The sequence below is a fragment of the Berghia stephanieae genome, chromosome 7 (genome assembly GCF_034508935.2).
Source record: "Berghia stephanieae isolate SIO BIC M18660-M18661 chromosome 7, UCSD_Bste_1.3, whole genome shotgun sequence".
Classification (NCBI taxonomy): Eukaryota; Metazoa; Mollusca; class Gastropoda; order Nudibranchia; family Aeolidiidae; genus Berghia; species Berghia stephanieae.
Genome location: NC_088366.1, coordinates 46,068,506 through 46,091,831, shown reverse-complemented (window position 1 = coordinate 46,091,831; position 23,326 = coordinate 46,068,506). Strand labels below are relative to the sequence as shown.

The 23,326-nt window shown below is 38.5% G+C and overlaps 1 protein-coding gene across 3 annotated transcripts in view; it reads right to left on the bottom strand.

Annotated features, from left to right (window-relative positions):
• The window catches only part of LOC144977362 (transmembrane protein 64-like), a 55,410-nt gene that overhangs the window by 7,134 nt on the left and 24,950 nt on the right, over positions 1–23,326 (bottom strand). The window contains exons 2-4 of one of the 3 annotated variants that reach the window (XM_078922481.1): positions 22,953–23,326; positions 1,662–1,978; positions 708–966 (exon numbers count right to left, since the gene is read on the bottom strand). The exon at positions 22,953–23,326 is cut by the window's right edge and continues 1 nt beyond it. In XM_078922481.1, coding sequence (XP_078778607.1) covers positions 708–966; positions 1,662–1,978; positions 22,953–22,969 — 593 coding nt within the window. In that variant the 5' untranslated portion in view covers positions 22,970–23,326. Of the gene's footprint in view, positions 1–707; positions 967–1,661; positions 2,069–12,007; positions 12,107–22,952 lie in introns of those variants that run through there. The other 2 variants (XM_078922482.1, XM_078922480.1) reach the window with 2 other exon arrangements.

Here is a 23,326-nt window from a genome sequence, read left to right as displayed (position 1 = left end):
GTAGTTGGGAGCAATGCCAAGACTGAGATGAGAACAAAGTAATCAAGACTAAGACTTTCTGACAGGATATGGTATGACCCACCCCACAACTCACTCACACACAATCACAATCAAGGACATGTTTGTTTATTTTTAAGGGTTTTACGGCGCTTGCAACACATTTAGGTTATATCAGCGCCAGTAAAAAGGAAGAAAATGGAATAGCAAAAAGTTCTAGAAATACAATTAAAGCACCAAAAGAGGAATGGGAACAAATATGGATCAGATGTTGATACCAAGAGCACACCACCAATGTACTCAGTTTGAGATCACCTATGTCTCATCCGGACACAAGCACAAAATCCAACAAAGAGGAACACACTCAAATGCTTACATTATACATTCAAAATAACAAATATAATAATACATAACAGAGAGATGATTTACAAGGAAAAAATATCATCTCCCAAAACAATAACCATGCATCTGACTGTTTCCCTCCCAGCTATGACCCCGGCCAGGGCCAGGACAGAACCAAGTAATCTCATCCCAAGACAAAGACAGAAAGCATGTTGGAAAACAGATATAAGGGGATAGAAAACACAGTATGTAACTCCCTCCCCACTATGGGTAAGCAAGGGCATACCCCAAGCTATGGGAAATGCGATGAGACAAAACAAAGCCTAGACTTTCTGACAGGACATGGTATGACCCACACCACAACTCACCCACACACAATCATAAGCAATGAGAGACCCCAAGCCATGGGGAATGCGATGAGACAAAACAAAGCCATCAAGATCAGAATTCCCTGCCAGGGTTCCACGCCCTCCAGCCAAACCAGCAGTTGCTTGACGTAGTCGAAGCCGAAGATGATGAAGAGGATGACGATGATGATGACGCCGAAGGATGACAGACTGGTCCTGTAGCACCAGTCACTGGAATCGGGTTGGTTGGTGATGATGGCGTTCACCAGGATGCTGGAACCTGGAGGAGGTGGAGGGAATAGAAAGAAACTAGTGGTGGTGGTGGTGGTGATGATGATGATGATGGTGGTGGTGGTGATGGTTGTGGTGGTGGTGGTGGTGGTGGTGGTGATGATGATGATGATGATGATGATGATGATGATGATGATGATGATGATGATGATGATGATGAGATGATGATGATGATGAGATGATGATGTGGTGATGTGCGATGATGATGATGATGTGATGATGATGATGTATGGATGTGGTGTGATGGTGTGGATGATGATGATGATGATGATGATGATGGATATGTGATGGTGATGATGATGATGATGATGATGATGATGATGATGGTGGTGCGTATATATGAATGATGATGATGATGATGATGATGATGAGTGTGTGGTGGTGGGTGGCGTTCATGGATGATGAATGAGTGAGTGAGAGAATATGATGTGGTGTCGGTGGTGTAGTAGATGGTGGGTGGTTGTGTGTGGTGTATGATGATGATGATGATGATGATGATGATGATGATGATGATGATGATGATGATGATGATGATGATGATAACAATCGAGTTTTGTGACACACAATAAGCTTACTGAAACCGGTGGAAAAGCGCAATATAAATGCGCATGTCTTATTTATAATTTTTCAAAACAAAGTCATTAAAAAAAAAAATTAATTAAAAAAACAACCAATGCCCCATACCGGATTCTTTCCCTTCATCTTCCGCCTCCCCGACTTCCGTTTCCTCCGGACGAAGTTTCGTGTTTGAGGTCTCCTGGCTGTCGATGGGAGAGATGTGGTTGTGTACTGTATGGTTGCTTCCGACGTGGTTACTACTGCTGTGGTGGTTGTGGTTGGTGTGGTGGGCCCCAACATTGGCCCCCTCCCATGACGGGGGCCCCAGGTCACAGGTCATAGCGGCGTGGTTGCTGTTGTCTACGTTGACGGGAAGGAAGACGGCGTCCAACTCGGAAGACCCACCAATCAGCAGCTCGGAACTCAATTTAAATCCACTCATACTGGAAATAGATAGAATGAAGATGACGTCTCTCGGGTCTTTGCTATTGTATTTTGCCATCCGCGTTTTTTAGTAATTCTCACTAAACTGTTTTAACCCTCTCCTTACCACCTACAGCAAAATCGTCACATTTGTTAGGACACAATATACATTTTTTCTTATTCATATTTATTTTGAACATCACAATGATCTTTGTTTAATTAATTAGAACATAAAGTTGTTTTGTAGAGAGATTGTTTGAGTTAAAAAAGAATCAATTTTTCTTCTGTCATTTTGGGAAAATACTGACAATGGTCGGTAAGGAGAGAGTTAACCAGATTATAAACGTTTTAGGTTACACATAGTTTTGTGTGTTGGTCCGTTATACTTCCGGATGGTAATGTTGTGAGCTTCTTAGCCAAGCTCTATATATACAAACAAATAAAATAAACCAAATTTGTTTTGTTTTGTTTGATTTTAATGGTTTACGACGCTTGAATTATTAGAACTTTAGGAGATAGTCCTGGCATTAAGATGGTGAGAATATCAACAATATAATATAAGGGATGCAGATGACACAGCACTAATCTTAGACTCAAAAGAAAATTTACAATTACTCCTTGATAAAGTAGTTACAGAGAGTGAACGTATGGGGTTATACTTAAATGTAAAAAAGACAGAATGCATGGTTGTATCAAAGCGAGAAAGAAATCCAACATGTAATTTAATAAGCAAAGGAGAAACTATAAAACAAGTTCAGACATTTAAATATCTTGGATACATAATAACTTCAGATGGCAGATGTAGCACATAAATAAAGCGAAGAATTGCAATAGCTAAAGATAGTTTTAATAAAATGAGTCTAATTTTCAAAAACCACAATATCTCAATGACAACAAAACATCGGGTTTTGAAGGCGTATGTAATGTCAGTATTATTATATGGCTGTGAAAGTTGGACAATTACAGAAGACATTAGAAAGAAACTGGAGGCAGCAGAGATGTGGTTTCTTAGAAGGATGTTAAGAATCTCATGGACAGAGAAGAAAACTAATGAAGAAGTTTTAGAGAGAGCGGAAATTAAAAGGTTACTAATTCGTACAATAAGAAAAAGACAAATGCAATTTGTAGGACACCTAAATCGACATAAATATATTGAACATCTTGCTCTCACAGGAAAGATAGAAGGTAAAAAGAGTAAAGGTAGACCAATAAAAATATATTTGAATAGTTTGAACAGCTGGGTGACAAAGAAAGAGAAGAGTAATATTAGTTGGGGTTTTTTTTTTAGGTTATCTGATCAGAGAGATGAATGGCGTACCATGATCACCGATGTCTGGCACAGACTTGAAGAAGACGATGCTTGTAACACATTAAAATTTAGGTCATATCAGCGCCAGTGAAAAGGAAGAAAATTGGATAGTCCAAAAATTATAGAATTGCAATTAAAGCAATCAAGAAAAAGTAAGACAAAAGGGAATTGACGTCAAGATAGGGAACAGATATAGATTCCAAGAGCATACCATCAATGTATTTAGTTTGAGATCACCTAAAAAGTCTCATCCAGACACCAGCACAGGATCCCGCTCAGAGGAACACATTCAAATGTTTACAATATATCTTTAAAACCGACATAATACCGGTTGGACACGATGTGTCACATATTTACTCCATAGAGATGCTATGCGCTTGGCTACGAAGCTCACAACATTGCTATCCGGAAATATAACGGACCAACACACGAAACTGTGTGTAACCTTGAAGATTGATAGTCTGGTCAATCGCAGCCATCGTTAACTCATAGCCTGACGAGGTAGCCGTTGCCATCGTTAACTTATGGCCTGACACCGTAGCCATCGTTAACTTATAACCTGACACCGTAGCCATCATTAACTGAGAGCCTGACACCGTTGCCATCGTTAACTCATAGCCTGACACCGTAGCCATCGTGAACTTATAGCCTGACACAGACCAAAAAAAATGACGTCAACAGACAAGTCTTTGGCCACAAAAGAAAACAAATCGTGAGTTGTATTCAAAAGTTCAACCAATGGAATCACTTGTTTCCTTGAGCTCTACTAACGACAACTCACTAGACGCTAAACAAAACTAAAAATGTCAAACTGTAAGTCTGAGAGGGTTCTAGTGTCAGGCAAAAGATAGTATGCGCTTGACTAAGGAGCTCACAACATTGCCATCCGGAAATAGAACCGACCAACACACAAAACTATGTGTAAGCTTGAAGATTTATAGTCTGGTTAATAACGTTTAGTGAGAATTACTCATAAACATGGATAGCAAAAATACAATAACAAAGACCTGAGTGACGTCAACTTCGTTCCATCTATAGATAGAACGAAGTTGACATCATTCAGCTCTTTGTTATTGTATTTAGCCAGCCATTTTTATGAGTAGTTTTCTCACTAAATTATTTCAATCAGATCATAAACGTTTTAAGTTGCACACAGTTTTGTGTGTTGGTACGATAATTCCGGCTGGCGAAACTTGAGCTTTTTGACCAACCACATAGCATAAACATTTAGATTTGATGGACTCACCATTTTAGGTATTTTGAACAGTCCCGTGATCGGACTAATACATCATAATTGCCCTGTACAGGTGAGTCATTAGATAGATAGACGACGATTGGGATTGTTTGGAAGCTTTTAAGAGTTAAACTCTTTAAGATTCAACCCGACAAAAACCAACAACATGGGCTGGGTAGTCAAGACCATAGTAGTCTGTGGTCAAGACTGGCCTCAGTAAGTAAAATCCAATCGTTGTGAAGGAAATGGCAGGCCTGTCACTGTCGCAGGATGTTTTCAGCTTTAATTTTTATAAATTTGCCGACAGAAAATAAAATATGTTGTAGAAATTGCGATTTAAATCCTATTTTATTTGCGGGTTAAAATCATTGACATTGCACTTTGTTTGGTAAAAATCAGAAAAAAAAAATACGACTTTGGTGATGAAAAATGACTTTGATGACAATTATTGTAAACTTTAAAAAAACATTATGAATAATTTATAACTCCCTTATTTGTGGGGCGATTTTGTCATTCGTTGTATCAATTTTATTGTAATAAAGAGATAGGAACTTCAGAGTTATTCTTTCTGATGCAAAATTATTACTTTGTAATTTTAGCACTAAGAAACATAGACTAGTTGGTGAATAAATATATTAAACCGCTTCGATCTACCGCCACCGTCATTTGTGTAGAATAGGATTCAATAGTCGTAACGTCACTTCCTTCATAATGACGCACGGTAACTTAGCAACACTGGCTCTAAACTATCGGAACAATGGCGGACGCCGTATGAAATATCTCTCCGGCGAGCATAAAAGCGTATCCTGAGGGAAAAAAAAAAAAACAACATAAACTTGATCATGTTTTGACTTTTACACATTCTGGTCACAAGACATATGAAAAGTTCTAGCCAGCTTGAAGAATAAAAAGTAATGATTTTTTTTGTTTAGAACCAAGATGGCCGCCGTTACCAGGCGGCGTGACATCAGACTACTGAATCCAATTGTGAATCAGGCGTCTCAAAGTCTTCGACCAATCACAGGCTATCTAACCGGCTGTCCCAAACAAAGACGCTTGTCACCGTCGATGTATTATGCTATTGTTACGCAAGGAATATAACATCTTTTTGAGTAGGCCTAAAAGCTAAAATCTAAACGTAAAAAAATATAATTCTGAGGAATTTGAAACTCACATTGCTGAAATCAGCTTGAAAAAAGAAGATAGGTCCTTATTTCAGAAAAATCGGTTGAAAACAACTGTTTTACGAATAAATTTGATTTTAAAAATTGCTTTTGTTTATTTTAGCTTTTTTTAGCAACTTTTTTTAATTTATCGGTCGATTTTCTTGATTTTTATATCATTCTTTATATCTGAATGAGACGAGATCAGTGATATACTTTGTTTGTTTCAAATGTAACTAGAACACAATTTGGCTTTTTTACCTATCAACCGTGCCTGGATAATATATTCAACAACGTGGTGATTGTGACGCAACTATCCGATGACCCGTCTTCCGGTGTTTCAGCGATGACTCAATGCATTGTTGACAGCTGTTGACACGTGAGCTGTCAGAACGACCAATCGTTGAAGGGTCAAGATGCTCAATAACCAATCGTTCTTCGGTCAAAAAACTTAAGAACTCACGAGAACAAAAGTTTGAAATTTGGTGATGGCCGGACCTATGAAATCGCTTCTGGGAGGAATTTAGCCATGAGTGACCGTAGAAAACGAAAAGGCGATTGCAGACATCAATGGGTAGGCTTATATCATCAAAGGATGTCTACATGATTGACATGGCCATATAGGGAAATCATTATCTACTCCCCCAAAATAATCTGAACACTAGAGGGTTAACTTTGCCCACTTGTCATTATGACATCCGATATGCTATCGCCGTCTACATCTACGCCAGAATTGAAAGAGAGGGTTGGAGCCTACTATGATACATTTTACAGAGCCCTAATTTCATCATAAATGTCCTGTCCACTGACAGGTGGGTGGATATCGCTTTCCAGATTTGATGTCCTTATATGAGATCCTGGGATTTTTTACCAATCAACGATTGCTCTTTTGATGGCTCACTTGTCAAAATGTCTCAGCTCATCCCTTGATTTAAGATCAGACATCACAGGCGGTACATGTTGTCAGGGGCGTGGCTCTATTGGTTCAAATGGTGCCTGGCACCACATCCATGTTTTAAAAATGGATAACAGCATTTTTTTAAACATATAAAACTGAGAAATGGTATATATCGCCTTTTATCAACAGTGCGAAACAGACTCCCTTTCTGTCACAACGCCTTCTACCCACGCTTTTCTCCCGATTCACACAGTCCGTTGATGACTGTCGTCAGCGACTGTGTACTATGGCTGAGCGAGTGACTGGATTTCCCCACTCAAACGATTCCAAGGAGCGGATCTTTGCTGGCTCCTTAAGGCTATTACTATAATGTACTATAATGTTGCCACATTGAATACCTGGCTCGAATTTTTACCATCTTCACATACGAGAAAAAAACCCGCCTCAGGTGCCGAGGAATTTTTGCTCCAACTCTGTTGGACTGAGGAAAAATAGCTAATGTTGGTCATTTACGTCCTAGTCATAGTATGGTAACTTCGACCATCTTTATTATTATCGAAATCACGATTATTAACAAGTTCATTTGTTTCTCTCTCTGTGTCGTGATTATTGTATATATTAATTTATTATTATATTATTATTATTATTATTATTATTATTATTATTATTATTATTATTATTATTATTATTATTATTATCATCCTATCATCATCATCATCATCATCATCATCATCATCATCATCATCATCATCATCATCATTATTATTATTATTATTATTGCTGCAAAAATTGATATGAAGGAATGTGAACGAGTTAAGTCAAAACATTTCTTGACAGTGATGCTATATGCTAAATGCATGATCTTCGCGTGAATATGCGTGTTTGACTTTGTGTGTGTGTGTGCGTGCGCGTTCATCTCACATACACACACACACACACACACAGAGAGAGAGATAGGTAGATAGATAGATAGATAGATAGATAGAGAGAAGAGAGAGAGAGAGAAGAGAGAGAGAGAGAGAGGAGAGAGAGAGAGAGAGAGAGAGAGAGAGAGAGAGAGATCTTGTATGGTGTCATGTTTGATTTCCGAAGTGGAATGGGGCTGTTTCATGACGTAACTACAGTACTCTTTTAATAGGCCATGGGCTGTTTACATTCTTACGCTTTGTAAGTTTTGAAATTACCCTTTGTTCGATTGACATTCAATGTCTGCGTGTGTTCCTTTAGCCATTTCCCTCAGTGTCCAAACTCCAATCAATATATTCGTTCGTGATTTATATAAACAAACTATTGAAAAGATTTGCAGGAATAGAAACATCACCATGCAAATTTACTTTACAAGTATGTAAGTTTTTTTTTTCTTTCTTTTATATTTACACATGTAACATGTGTAAGTCATTTTCGTCTGGTACCACTTTATACTGTAAGCATGCCACGCCGCTGCATGTTGTGTAACTTCAAAGACCCCGGTTGACCGAAAGCGACGAATGGTTGTGTAATACCAACAGCCCGTGGCTTGGACCACGAGCCTTGTATGTATAGTTACGTCACTATTTCAACGCTCTTGAATTCCTTAGTAAGGCTGGACTCACAATCAAAAAACGAAATCTGTGTTTTAAACTCTTGAATCAAACGAGGTACATGAGTGCGTTCGTCTCATTGAGATATGAAAAATGATATATAAATCAAGAAAATCGACCAGAAAATAAGGAAATTATCATAAAATTCTAAAATTTGAGAAAGCTATTTTCAAAATAAAATCTCACTATCCTTCACTGTCTAGTTATAAAACATCAAATCGAAAACATTTTAATTATCACTGAACTGTTTTCGCAGAATCAATTTCTAGAATAAGCCATTTTCGACCAATAATTGTAAGATATAAACAATAACAAGAAAGAAAACAAAAACAAAAAAATACAAAAAAAAAAACAAAAAACAAAAACAAAACAAAGAAACAAAATCACGTGGTTTGACATCATATCGTCAGTATCAAATCCTAGGTCAATATTAGGCGTCAATATTATTGATTCCAAAAGCTTGCGTGATGTAACAGATGTTACACACATTATAATTATTATCATCATTATCTTGGAACGAATTCAAGTATGAATTTAAAGCCATGATCTGCCGTGACTCAAATTCATATGAATAATTCATGAGATGAAAGCTTCATCTACTCTTCCGGACTAAGAAAAAAAAACAAAACAAAACAAAACACGTGTTCAAAATTTTGGTCAGAGAACTCGTCCTTCAAATATTGATCGAGTTAAATGACCCTCATCTTGGTAAAAACTCTCAAATCTGGAATCTCGGCAAAGTCTCAATTGAGGTCCCAAGTTTGAAAACTCGTCTTTCAAATTTCGATCGATTAAAATGACCCTATCTTTTCAAAAACTCTCAAACATAGGACGTGACGTTGCGAAGTCTTCAGTGAAGTCCCGGGTTTGAGAGGTTCTTTTGTGTGTGTGTGTGTGTGTGTGTGAGTGTGTGTGTTTTCCAAGATGAGGGTCGTTTTAATCTACCTAAATTATTTGAAGGACACGAGTTAGTTTCTGACCAAAATTTTGAATATGTTTTGTTTTTCCAGTCATTGTCTTTCGTGATGTTTGTTTTATAATGACTGTAGTTAACAAAGCCATCTCTCCGTTTATTTGACTGTTTTAACCATTTATTCACCGTCTTACTCTAAAAAACAAACTCGTATTTAAACATTTAGCCAGAAAACTCGTCCTTCAAATATCGATCTATTAAAATGACTCACATCTTATCAAAAACTTTCAAACATAGGGCGGTGCGAAGTCTTCATTTTTGAAGTCCCGGGTTTGAGAGTTAATTTGCGTTTTTTCCAAGATGAGGGTAATTTTTTAAACTATCTATATTATTTGAAGGACGAGTTTTATTATCAAAATTTTGGATGTTTTGATTTTTCGGTCATTGTCAATCATCTCATGAATTATTCATATGAATTTGTTTTATAATGCCTGTTGACTGCAGGTACCAAAGCCATCACTCGCTGTTTTAACCAGCTAACTGTCTTACTCTAGAAAAATTAAAAATTCGTATTTAAAATTTTGGCCAGAAAACTCGTCCTTCAAATATCGATTGATTTAAATGGCCCTCATCTTATAAAAACTCTCCAATCTGGGACCTCGGCAAAGAATTAATTGAAATCCCAAGTTTGAGAGTTTTGGACAAGATGAGGGTCATAATTTTAATCGATCGAGTCGCCTCAGAGGGTTTGAACAAGGATGCCTCTGCAGAATCCTGAAACTTTGTTGGCGACAGCATAATATTACCAACGAAGAAACTCCATGCGCACAAGATAGGAAAAAAACCCATCGTGGATGAAGTCTAGCACAGATGATGGAAATGGCTGGGTGGCGTTCTTCGAATGAAAAAGTCCAGAGTGACTTACACAGCACTAAGGTGGTACCCACCGGGAAAGAGAAAGAGAGGAGGAGGACAGTTAGTTGAAGAGGAGATGAAAGAGGCTGGAAAGGCATAGATAGAATGAGATGAGCTGGCTGGCCCAGGACAGAGATTCCTGGAGGAACTTTGTTGACGCCTTGTGTTCCACCAAGGAACCAGGAGGATCAGTCATTAATTCATCCCTACATAATAACGTTATGTGCGGCTATGTGGTCTAGTGGTATGACACTCGCTTTCGGATCAGAAGGTCCTGGGTTCGAGCCTCGCTCGACGCATAGTTGAGTCCTTGGAAAAGACTCTTTACTCACATTCTCTCACCGTACTCAGGTGTAAAATGAGTACCTGGCCGTTAACAGCGTTGTCTTTGTCCGAAAAATTGTAATATCGCCTAACAGGCGTCATGTCTCGTCCTACATGTTAAATGTTGCTGTTGACCAGGGACCCCTTGTAAAGCGCTTTGAGCACGTTAAGTGGATATTGCGCTATATAAAAGCTCAATTAACGTTTTGAGTTGGTGGGTTACATTTTTTTTACACATGACCATAAAGACGCAGTAAGTAGTCATCATAAGACCAGCAGCAGAGGTCAAAGGTAGCTGACGTGCACACAGACATTAATGAAGTACACAGACACGCCAAGCATAGCTGCTAATGTGTCATCCCAAATAGGCGGTTTCCAGTGATACTTAGTATTATTCAGAAATACTTTCATGGCTGGACAAATAAATGTTTTGAAAACTAAAACAATCCATTAAACTGACTTGACTTGGTTGTCACGGTCTCTCTCTCTCTCTCTCTCTCTCTCTCTCTCTCTCTCTCTCTCTCTCTCTCTCTCTCTCTCTCTCTCTCTCTCTCTCCCTCCCCCACCCTGCCCCACGTCCAACTACCTACCCACACAACATAAATCCATTCACCTCACTGTGAAACGTAAACAAAAGAGAGATATTATATTATTATTATTATTATTATTATTATTATTATTATTATTATTATTATTATTATTATTATTATTATCATTATTATTATTATTATTATTATTATTATTATTATTATTATTATTATTATTATTATTATAAATTAATGACAACATCAAGTAATAACATGACCATCGCCCGCTCAAATAACGTAGCTATGTAATAAATAAAAAATTCCCCAATTTAATAAGTAGCACTCATACACTGCGGCTGGCGCCTGCGTTGTCTCTGGTCTTTCTTCGATATAGATCTAAAAGACACATTTCACCATTGGATGAATGAGGGGAATTTTGTCTATTTATTTATTTATTTATTTACTTCTTTATTTATCCACTGACTCAAAAATGTATCTATTCCGTCATCTATTTATTTATTAATGTATTTGTTTATTTACTTTTTTACGTATCCACTGAATTATTAATGTATTTATTTATTCAGTCATTGATGTATTTATTCATTTACCTATCTATTTATTTATTTGTTTTTTTTTTAATTCAATAATCTATTCAATTATTCATTGATCTATCTATTTATTTATCTATTTGCTTATTCACTTCTTTATTTGTTAACTGCCTTATTTATTTATTTATTTATTTATTTAGTAATTAATCTATTTATTCATTTATTTATCTATATAATATGTATTTATCTCAGATCTATTGCCTCCTTACTTATCGACACGTCAATAACAATACAAACACCGTGTTCATTGAAAAAAAAACCCCTGACTTCTGTCGAAAAAAAAAGAAGCGCAATATCCATTAAACGTGCTCAAAGGGTCCCTGACAAACATAAAGAACGAGACATGACGCCTGTTAGGCGATAATACAATTTTTACCGACAGAGAAAACGCTGTTAACGGCCAGGTACTCATTTTACACCTGAGTACGGTGAGAGAATGAGAGTAAAGATCCTTTTCCAAGGACTCGACTATGCGCATAGCGAGGCTCGAACCCAGGACCTTCCGATCCTTAAGCGAGTGTCATACCACTAGACCACATAGTCGTACCATTGAAAAATATGAAATAATTACTACTCACATGCACATGAATAAGATAAACACCAACGTCAGTGCATCCTCAACACCATAAAAGTTACGATTGATACCAACAACAAAAAACAACAACACAAAAGCACTGGAATACACACATACACACACAGTAGATAGCATCGAGTGTTCATGTAATATACATTATGATATAGAATATATAAAAAAAAATTTTTATTCTCTATTGTCTTCTGGCACTTTTCTATTCACTTCATATCTTGTTGTTACCAACATAAGTGCCTGCTCCACTCACTTTTCTGAATTAAAAATTCACCCCATACACCGGAGCATACTCAATGTCTCAATCGTTTCTATGTTATATGTTTGTGTTGAGAATATTGGCTATTAAGCTTAACTGCTGGTCAAAATTATTCGCGATGGTGGTGTACGAACGAATCGGCGGTCTCAAGAAGTGGGTGAGAGAGGGATCTAGTAATGACTTTGGGTTTGAAACGAATATTTTTGTGTTCGTGGATAGCTCACACAGTAGAGCCACGCTCTCACCTGCCAGGCGGAGTTGTCGTACCAATAAGGTCGCAGGTTCGAACCCCACCACCGCCGCGAAAAAATTTTTATTCTCTATTGTCTTCTGGCACTTTTCTATTCACTTCATATCTTATAGAATATATTATAACTATATATCATATTACAGTTTCTAAAACAGGTGGTTGTTACAGTCGTTATTGGTATGGGTTTCAAGTGTCTATTTGCATAGGTGATGGATCTTACAGTAGTCTAATGGACAAGTTATAATGTCTCTCCCCCCGCCCCCCCCCCCCCGCCCCCCCATCTCTCCATCCATCAATTCATCCATCCGTCCGACCGACCGTCCGTCGGTCCATCCATCCATCCATCCAGCCACCACACCATCTATCCATTCATCCATCCATCCATCCGTCCGTCCGTCCGTCCGTCCATCCATCCATCCATCCATCCGTCCGTCCGTCCGTCCATCCACCCACCATCCATCCATCCGTCCGTCCGTCCGTCCGTCCGTCCGTCCGTCCGTCCGTCCGTCCATCCATCCATCCATCCATCCACCCACCAACCAACCATCCATCCATCCATCCATCCATCCATCTATCCATCCATCCATCCATCCATCCATCCATCCATCCATCCGTCCGTCCGTCCCTCCGTCCGTCCGTCCGTCCGTCCGTCCGTCAATCCATCCATCCACCCACCATCCATCCATCCAACCACGGATTATATTAAATTTACTATATTATTATAAACTACAAACGATATCGCACAAGTGGTATACGATTACATTAGCATTTCCAACAGGCAGAGCAGGTGGTTCAAATCTGCCTATTTGATGGAACGGATTCATGTTGTAGGTGTGTGTGTGTGTGTGTGTGTGTGTGTGTGTGTGTGTGTGTGTGTGTTTGTGGATACGAAAATTGTTTTGGTGTACGATGACAGTCATATATCAATCCCCCCCCCCCCCTTCCCTCTCTGTCTCTGTCACTCTCTCTCTCTCTCTATCTCTGTCTCTCTCTCTCTCTCTCTCTCTCTATATATATATATATATATATATATATATATATATATATATATATATATATATATATATATATATATATGAGTGTTGGTGGTACTTGTAGGTACGAAAGTGCTCGATAATGGTGATTAGAGCTAATATATAATGCAAATTATCACTCACATTTTTTTTTACCGAGACGACTCGTTTCTGTGTTTTTTACACTTCTTCAGTCGGCGTAATCCATTGTAATCATTGTAAGATTACAATGGATTACGCCGACTGAGGAAGTGTAAAAAACACAGAAACGAGTCGTCTCGGCCAAAAAAATGTGAGTGATAATTTGCATTATAATATATATATATATATGTATATATATATATATATATTGAATCGTGTTGGATACAAATATGGTACGAATAGTGCTCGACATGTAGCAATGGAGCGAATTATTATTTTAATATTTACCACAATGTTGGAGTCAGTCTACATCGTTGTTTCAGGCCTTTTTAGCAACAACACACAACAAACCAAACGCATGTAACACACAGTCCTGACGATGGCTAAAAAGGCCTGAAAAATCGATGTAGACTGACCAACATTGTGGTAAATATTAAAATTATAAATATATATATATATATATATATATATATACATATGTACAAACATACATATCTATCTCTACATATCTCTTTTCTCTCAGTAAGTCACTATCTCTCACTCTATCCCTCTAGCCTCTTCCCCTCCCCCCCCCCCCTCTCTCTCTCTCTCTCTCTCTCTCTCTCTCTCTCTCTCTCTCTCTCTCTCTCTCTCTCTCAAGCATAGTTTTTAAAAAATAGGTTCATAACCAATAATGAATTGAAACGATGTTATATCGATGATGATGATGATGATGATGATGATGATGATGATGATGATGACACAACTTATCAAATGACTCCATAATGCTCATTCAAACACAGACGATTGAGCCCGCTACACACCACTTAGTGTGTAATCTCCCCACCAATCGCCATATTGATATCGAGATGTGGATTCCTGCATGGAACAACCACGATGAAAAGGTTGGGGCTTGACGCTCCAATAAATAAATAAATAACAATGGGAAATGAAATGGAAGACAAATAATGTGGACGTTTCGGGTTCCCCCTTTATCAACAAAACACGATGAATGAACACGGTACACACCGCTTTGTGTGTAAATCTTTCCAACAATCGCCATATTGAGATGTGGGTTGGATTCCCGGAACAATCACTATGAAAAGGTTGTTGCTTGAAGCTCAAGGAAATAAAAATAAAATAAAATAAAAGTCCCATTATTCAACCCGTAGTGAAAATTTTTCTCTAGGGTCTATTTCAAAGGAAGGCTGGAATAACCCAGGCATCAGCCACAGTGCAGCGCCGCAAATTGAGCCAGGGCGAGGTGACATGCTCAAGGCCACACAGCGCAGCGGCGGGTGATCGAACTCGGTACCTTTCGGGTACGAAGCGAAGACCATGCCGCTGAGCCATGCTCCCATAACAATGGGAAATGAAATGGAAGACCAATAATGTGGACGTTTCGGGTTTCCCCTTTATCAACAACGCACGATGAATGAGACACCAAAGACGAATGAGAGAAGCGAGAATGACGTCTTGACTGTTTTATTCATTGAGCAGCGCATAGCCACGTCCGCGGAAAAGACTCTTCATCCTCTCACCGTACTCATGTGTAAAATGAGTAGCTGGCCTTTTATTTCACCACTGGAACACAGACGTTACACAAATCATGAATTACCAAAAACGAACTTTAAAAAGGACGCACCGCCACGTAATTTACAAAAAATTCAATCGATTGAGATCGAAACAAACATTACAAAATAAAATTGGTTGGTTCCAATCTTGGCAGTCTTGGCAATTATGGCAGTCTAGGAAGTCATGACAGTCTAGGCAGTCTAGGCAGTTCTGGCAGTCAAGGCAGTCTTGGCAATCTCAGCAATTATGGCAGTCTCGGCAATCATGGCAATCTTGGCAGTCTTTTCAATGATGAGTCATAGCAGTCTTGGCATCCATGGCAGTTTTTGCAGTCTTGGCAATTATAGCAGTTTTGGCAATCATGACAGTCTTGACAATTATGGCGGTATTGGGAAATATGGAAGTTTTAACACGCGTGGCTGTTTTTGAAGTCTTGGCAATTATGGCAGTCTTGGCAGTTTCTTAACGTTCTCCCAATTCCTTTTCCTTCATCACTAGAATTCTCAACCCAAACCAATCAGGCGATGTGAAAACCAGGAACCAGTTCCGTTCACGTCTGGTTTGAAGATTGGCTTGTTTGGATTTCGTACTTTCTTTTCCTTATGTTTCATTCCCCCTTTTAAAAAAAAATCCTACCTCGATGTAACAGGTGTGCAAATATAATGTTATTATCAAATGCCAGTTCTAATCCCCCACCCCCACCCCTAATGTCAACTACTCTCTCTCTCTCTCTCTCTCTCTCTCTCTCTCTCTCTCTCTCTCTCTCTCTCTCTCTCTTTCGTTATTTCTTTCTATCACGCTTTCTCTCTCTCTTTATTTTTCATCTTCCCTCTCTCTCTCTCTCTCTCTCTCTCTCTCTCTCTCTCTCTCTCACACACACACACACACACACACATACACGCATACATACACGCATATATATCCGTCTACATAAAAAAAACATGAAAAAAAATCTGTTTACAAAATATTCTACGTATAATTTTCTTATATTCATACTTAGAATATGTTATCTATTTATCTATCGATCTATCCCTATCTATCTCAGTATCAAATACACACACGCACACACACACACACATACTTACACCCATACACCTACGTCTATGCTCACATAGATACACACACACACACACACACACACACATATATATATAAAGAGAGAGAGTGAGTGAGAGAGAGAGAGAGAGAGAGAGAGAGAGAGAGAGAGAAATAGACGTAACTACTTAATACAACAAAATAAAGTTATAAAATCACATTTTGATATACTATAGCTGGAGAATGCGTTCGTATTAACCGTACTGACAGTATCATTCCGAGTTAACTTCGTTTATCAATCCCATTTCAAACATCAAAAATTATCTTTCCTGGGAAGGGGGTAGGGGAGGTGGTGTGAGAGGAGAATTGGGGGGGGGGGGCTGGTAAACAAAACAGATTACTTGTATCTAATTATTGAGGTCACTGACATGGTGAGGGGTGAATACTGCCATACTCTGGAAAAACCCATATTTTAAAATTTGGCCAGAAAACTCGTCCAAATATCGATCGATTTAAATGACCCTCATCTTGGCAAAAAAAAAAAAAATAAAAAAAATAAAAAAAACCCTCTCAAACCTGGGACTTCGGCCGAAGTCTTTTTTTTTTTTGTTGTTGCAAAGATGAGGGTCATTTTAATCGATCGATATTTGAAGGACGAGTTTTGTGGCCAAATTTTAAAATGTGGGTTTTTTTTTACAGAGTGTGGCAGGGGTAGTACATTATATTATATATGAGATCTGGGACTGTACAGACCTACTTTGTAAAAATAATAAAATAAATAAATACGTATTTAAATTTTGTCCAGAAAATTCGTCCTTCAAATATCGTTTAAATACGTGTTAATTTTTAAGAGAGAGCGACAGCATTGTGGAACACCAAAGTATTCAGTTCCAACGGTGATTAAATTTTAAAGTGCTATAGATAGAATGAAGTTGATGTCACTCGGGTATTTGTTATTGTTTTTTGCCATCCACGTTCACGAGTAATTCTCATTATAACTGTATTATCCAGACTATAAAAGTTCATGGTTACACAGAGTTTTGTGTGTTGGTCCGTTATTTGTCCGGATCGCAATGTTGTGAGCTTCTTAGCCTAGCGCATTCTATCATCTATAGATAGTGTTCATGAGTTTCGTTGTCTTCAAATTGAAGCAGTTTTCATGGCAGTGATGTAAAGATTTTATGATGATGGCCTTTGGGAAACAGAACATCTTGAATCGTTATGCCATTATTCATAATGACTCTCTTTCTCTCTCTCTCTATCTCTCTCTCTCTCTCTCACTATCTATCTATCTATCTATCTATCTATTACTATCTATCATCATCTATCTATCTATCTATCTCTCTATCTATCTATCTCTCTATCTCTCTCTTTCTTTCTTTCTTTCTCTCTCTCTCTCTCTCTATCTATCTATCTATCTATCTATCTATCGATCTATCTATCTATCTATCTATCGATCTATCCATCTATCTCTGTCTATCTGTCTATTTGTCTGTTTGTCTGTCTATCTGTCTGTTTATCTACCTACATATCTACCTACCTACCTCTCTCTCTCTCTCTCTCTTTCTTTCTCTCTCTCTCTTTCTCTCTCTCTCTCTCTCTCTCTCGCTCTCTCTCGATCTCTATTTATCTATCTATCCCGCCCTCTCCCTTCTTTTCTATCTATCTTTCTATCTATCTACCCAAATCCCTCTCCCTTTCTATCTTTTGATATATCTAGTCCTCTCTCTCTCTCTCTCTCTCTCTCTCTCTCTCTCTCTCTCTCTCTCTCTCCCTCTCTCAAGCCATCATTGAAGTCATTAAAAAATTAAAAAAAAGGAACCGAAACGATAAACCAGTTTTATTTACACTCAGGTCAAAGAGCACTTTCGGTCAGGTCAAAAAACACTTTAGGTCAGGTCAAAAAACACTTTAGGTCACAGGTTAAAAAAAAACACTTTAGTTCAGGTCGAGAAATATCAGATTCTGTCACGTCAGGAAATTAAATTCGTTTTGTCATAAAAAAAAAAAATTACAAAAAGAAAGAGAAAGAAAGAAAAAATACCCAAACCAAAACAACAAACAAAAACAAAATGATAAAGGAAAGACAACCCTTATTTTATTTATTTATTTATTTATCATTTTTTGGGAGGACTAGATTTATAATTAACGTTTATAACATCTGAACGGCTCCGACCTGACTCTGCTTAGAGAATGTCAGTCACAAATCATGATGGCCATGAAAACATCCAAAATGTGGCTCACCGTACTTAAACGGTCATATTATAATATTGCTCGGATTACGAAAAGTGATTTAGAAATAAAATGATAAACACCCCCCCCCCCCCCCCCCAAAAAAAAAAAAAAACAACAAAAAAAAAAACAACAAAAACAACAACAACAAAAATACAACAACAAAAAAAAACCCCAATTACACGCTATTAGAGATATTTTTTCCAATGTAAGAAATATTATTCAATTCTCCAGCATAACCAAGGGGGCTAATACAAATGATGCTGATGCTGCTTGAAGCTCGAAGAAAATGTAAACATTCTCTCACCTCTCATTCATCGCGATCTGTTTAAAAAGGGGAAACTCGAAACGTTCATATTATTTCTTCTTCAATGAAACTAAAGCTTCCATTCCATTTGATTGTTTTTATTAACCACCAGCGGAAGTGCTCTTAGCTGTTGAATGTCATCGTGTGTATGTGCTAAAATGCTGAGGCAATAGTCTTCAACAGTCATAACGTCACTTCCTTCCTAATGACGCATGGTAACTTAGTAACACTGGCTCTAAACTATCGGAACGATGGCGGACGCCGTATGAAATATTTCTCCGGCGAGCTTAAACGCGTATCCAGAGGAAAAAAACCCCATCAATTTGATCATGTTTTGACTTTTACACATTCTGATCACAAGGCATATGAAAAGGGAATGAAAAGTTCTAGCCAGCATGAAGAATAAAAAGTAATGATTTTCTTTGTTTAGAACCAAGATGGCCGCCGTTGCCGGGCGCGTGACATCAGACTACTGAATCTAATTGGATTCAATAGTCTGATGTCACGTCCGCCCAGCAACGAGCAGCTTGGTTCTAAACAAAGAAAATCGGTACTTTTTATTCTTCATGCTGGCTACAACTTTTTCACATGTCTTGTGATCAGAATGCATAAAAGTTAAAACATGATTAGATTTATGTTTTTCTCATCTGGTTACACTTTTATGCTCGTCGGAGAAGTATTTCATAAGGGCGTCCGCCATTGTTCCGATAGTTTAGAATCAGTTACTAAGTTACTTTGAGTTATTATGATAGAAGTGACGTCACCACTGTTGAACCCTATTACTAACTGGATAATAGAAACAGACTGATACATTCGAAGTAACACACACATTCACGACAAGCGTCCATAGGGACAGCGCAGTCATATTTATTCATTTACGAGGTTGCGCCAACGGGGACGATTAGAGATTAGACGACGATTGGGATTGTTTGGAAGCTTTAACTCCGCCCACTTGTCATTATGACATCAGAAATGCTATCTTCGTCTACATCTCCGCCAGAATAGAAAAAGAGAGTGGACCCTGTCATGATATAACACTTCAAGGAGTCCGAATTCATCATAAAAGTTCTGACCACTGACAGGTGGGTGGGTATCGCTTTCCAGAACTGATGTCCTTATAATATGAGGTTCTGAGATTTTTAACCAATCAACGATTGCTCTTTTGATAGCCCGCTTGTCAACATGTGTCAGCTCATCCCTTGATTTATGTACATGCATCACAGGCGGTATATGTTGTGTAACTTCAAAGACCGAAAGCGATGGATGGTTATGTAATACCAAACGCCCTGTGGCCTCTACCACGATGTCTTGTATGTATAGATATGTCACTATCTCAACGCTCATGAATTCCTTTGCAAGGCTGGACTCAAAATCAAAAAACGAAATCTGTGTTTTAAACCATTGAATCAAACGAGGTACATCAGCGCGTTCGTCTCATTGAGCAATGAAAAATAATAATAATAATAATAATAATAATAATAATAATAATAATAATAATAATAATAATATAATAATATAATAATAATAATAATAATAATAATAATAATAATAATATACTTTATTCATCCAAAAATATGGAAATTCGTTTACAGACGTGGCATGCATAAAAATGCGCAAACTCTCTATTATTTACCACCATAACGAAGACAAAGCAATCCCATGTTTTACATGTGGCCACAAATTCCATTTCCTGCGCTTAGTTCATACCGACATTATACCGTGCGGCTATGTGGTCTAGTGAGTATGAAACTCGCTTTCGGGTGTAAAAATGAGCATCTGGTTGTTAACAGCGTTGTCCCCGTCAGAAAAAAAAAATTAATGTAATATATCGCCTAACAGGCTTGTCCTACATGTTACGTGTTGTTGTTGGCCAGGGACCCCTTGTAAAGAGCTTTGGGCACGTTTAGTGGATATTGCTCTATATATATGCTCATTTTTTTGTGCGTCTTTTTTAAAATACCGCTTTACACAAGGTGTGCCACAACTGACAACAAACTTGAGCTTGAGCTTTTATACAGCTCAATATCCACTAAATGTGCTCAAAGCGCTTTACAAAGGATCCATGACCAACAGCAACACGTATCGTGTAGAACGAGACATGACGCCTGTTAGGCGATATTACAATATTTTTTTCGGACAGAGACAACGCTGTTGAAGGCCAGGTACTCATTTTACACCTGAGTACGGTGAGAGAATGTGAGTAAAGAGTCTTTTCCAAGGACTCAACTATGCGCCGAGTTAGGCTCGAACCCAGAACTTTCCGATCCGAAAGCGAGTGTGACACCTCAAGACCACATAACCGCACAACACATTAGAGGAGGAAGGATGGGGGAGGGAGGAGGGGGTGCGTAAAGGCGTAGACTTGACGCAATGACGGGGAAGAGTTATGGAAATTAAAAATAATATCGTGTGGAAAATTAGGCCGGAATCTTGGGAACGGTGATGGAACGTGGATGTGTTTGGTAAACAAATTAATCCGTGGAGAGAGAGCAGAGTGAGGGAGAGCGGAGAGGGAGAGAGAGAGAGAGAGAGAGAGAAAGAGAGAGAGAGAAAGGAGTAGAGAGAGAGACAGAGAGAAAGAGAGAGATAGAGAGAGGTGAAAGAAGAGATAGAGAGAGGAGAGAGAGAGAAAGGAGGAAAGAGAGAGATAGACTGAAGAGAGAGAGAGTGAGAGAGAGAGAATGAGAGAGAGGTGGACAGAGAGTGAGAGAGAGAGAGAGTAGCGGTGGAGAGAGAGGGAGGGAGGGAGAGAGAGAGAGAGAGAGAGAGAGAGAGAGAAAGAGAAAGAGAGAGAAGGGGAAAAAAGAGAGAGACGGTGGTGGAGAGAGAGAGAAAGGGAGAGGAAGAGAGAGAGAGAGAGAGAGAGAGAGAGAGAGAGAGAGAGAGAGAGAGAGAGAATCATAACATGTAAATGTAATCTTTTAATGATAATTCATTCTGTTTTCCTGTCGAGTGTGGAACGTGGAAGGTTGTGTGAATGATATGTCAATGTTACTGAGAGATAGATAGATAGACAGAGAGAGAGAGGGGGGGGGGAAGAGAGAGACAGGGAGGGAGAGGGGGAGAAACAGAGCAGAGAGAGGGAGAGACAGATAGATAGATCAGATAGATACAGAAAGAGAGAGAAAGAGAGAGAGAGAGAGAGAGAGGGAGGGACAGAGAGACACATACAGATAGATAGATAGATAGATAGATAGATAGATAGATAGATAGATATATAGATAGATAGATAGATAGATAGATAGATAGATAGATAGATAGAGATGGAGAGAGAGAGAGAGAGGGAGAGAGAGAGGGGGAGGGAGAAAGAGAGAGAGAGAGAGAGAGAGAGACAGGTAGAGAGAGAGAGAGGGAGGGAGAGAGAGAGGTAGAGAGAGAGAGATGGAGAGGGTGATATATATATATATATATATATATATATATATATATATATATATATATATATATATAAAATTGCCTTTATTCATCCCATAGGGGGAATTTGTCTTTAGGGTCTATTTCAAGGGAAGACTGGAATAACCCAGGCGTCAGCCGCAGTGCAGCGCTGAAATTGAGCTACGGCTAGGTGACTTGCTCAAGGACACATAACGCAGCGGCGGGTGATCGAACTCGGTACCTTTCGGATACGAAGCAAAGACCATACCGCTGAGCCACGCTGCTGTTTTGTTGCCAAAGGGGAAACCTGAAACGTTTATGTCATAAGTTAAATTGAATTTGGATGGTTTTGCATTGAAGGTCGTAATATCATTTTTGACCGAGCAAAAGAGAGAGAGAGAGAGAGAGAGAGAGAGAGAGAGAGAGAGAGAGAGAGATACAAGGTATAGAAGGAGCGATAGAGATAGATAGAGACAGAGAGAGAGAGAGAGAGAGAGAGAGAGAGAGAGAGAGATACAAGGTATACAAGGAGCGATAGAGATAGATAGATAGAGACAGAGAGAGAGAGAGAGAGAGAAAGAGAGAGAGAGAGAGAGAGAGAGAGAGAGAGAGAGAGCCGGAGATAGAGAGAGATATACAGAGAAAGAGATAAATAGAGAAAGAATGATAGAGAGACATATAGAGAGACAGATAGAGAGAGAAGGGAGAGAGGGAGAGAGACAAAGAGACAGAGAGCAGAAGAAAGTGTTTGACACTTGTATCTCTACTCACCTCTCAATGTTCCACATTTGGTTGCTAATGACGCACCAGTCAAATAGAGGGCGATTACTCTGCCCCTTTTCCAAAGTTGGATGTCCTCTACCTTAGAGGCCGTGGTTTGCATTATGAATAGGGCCGACCTCCTTCAGGACCTGAACACGACATACAACACCCAAACCACTGTGTCTTTCTGTGTCTTTTATATATTTATATATATATATATATATAAATATATATTTCCAATCTCACTAAATCACTATCACTCTAATCCAGTCACGAAATAACTACGCACCGGATATCCAAATGTCCACAGGGTTTTATGTCATTGTTACCGACGTCTGTGGTCCACATCCAAAGGTTAATTAGAACGGTTAACAGGAACTTGA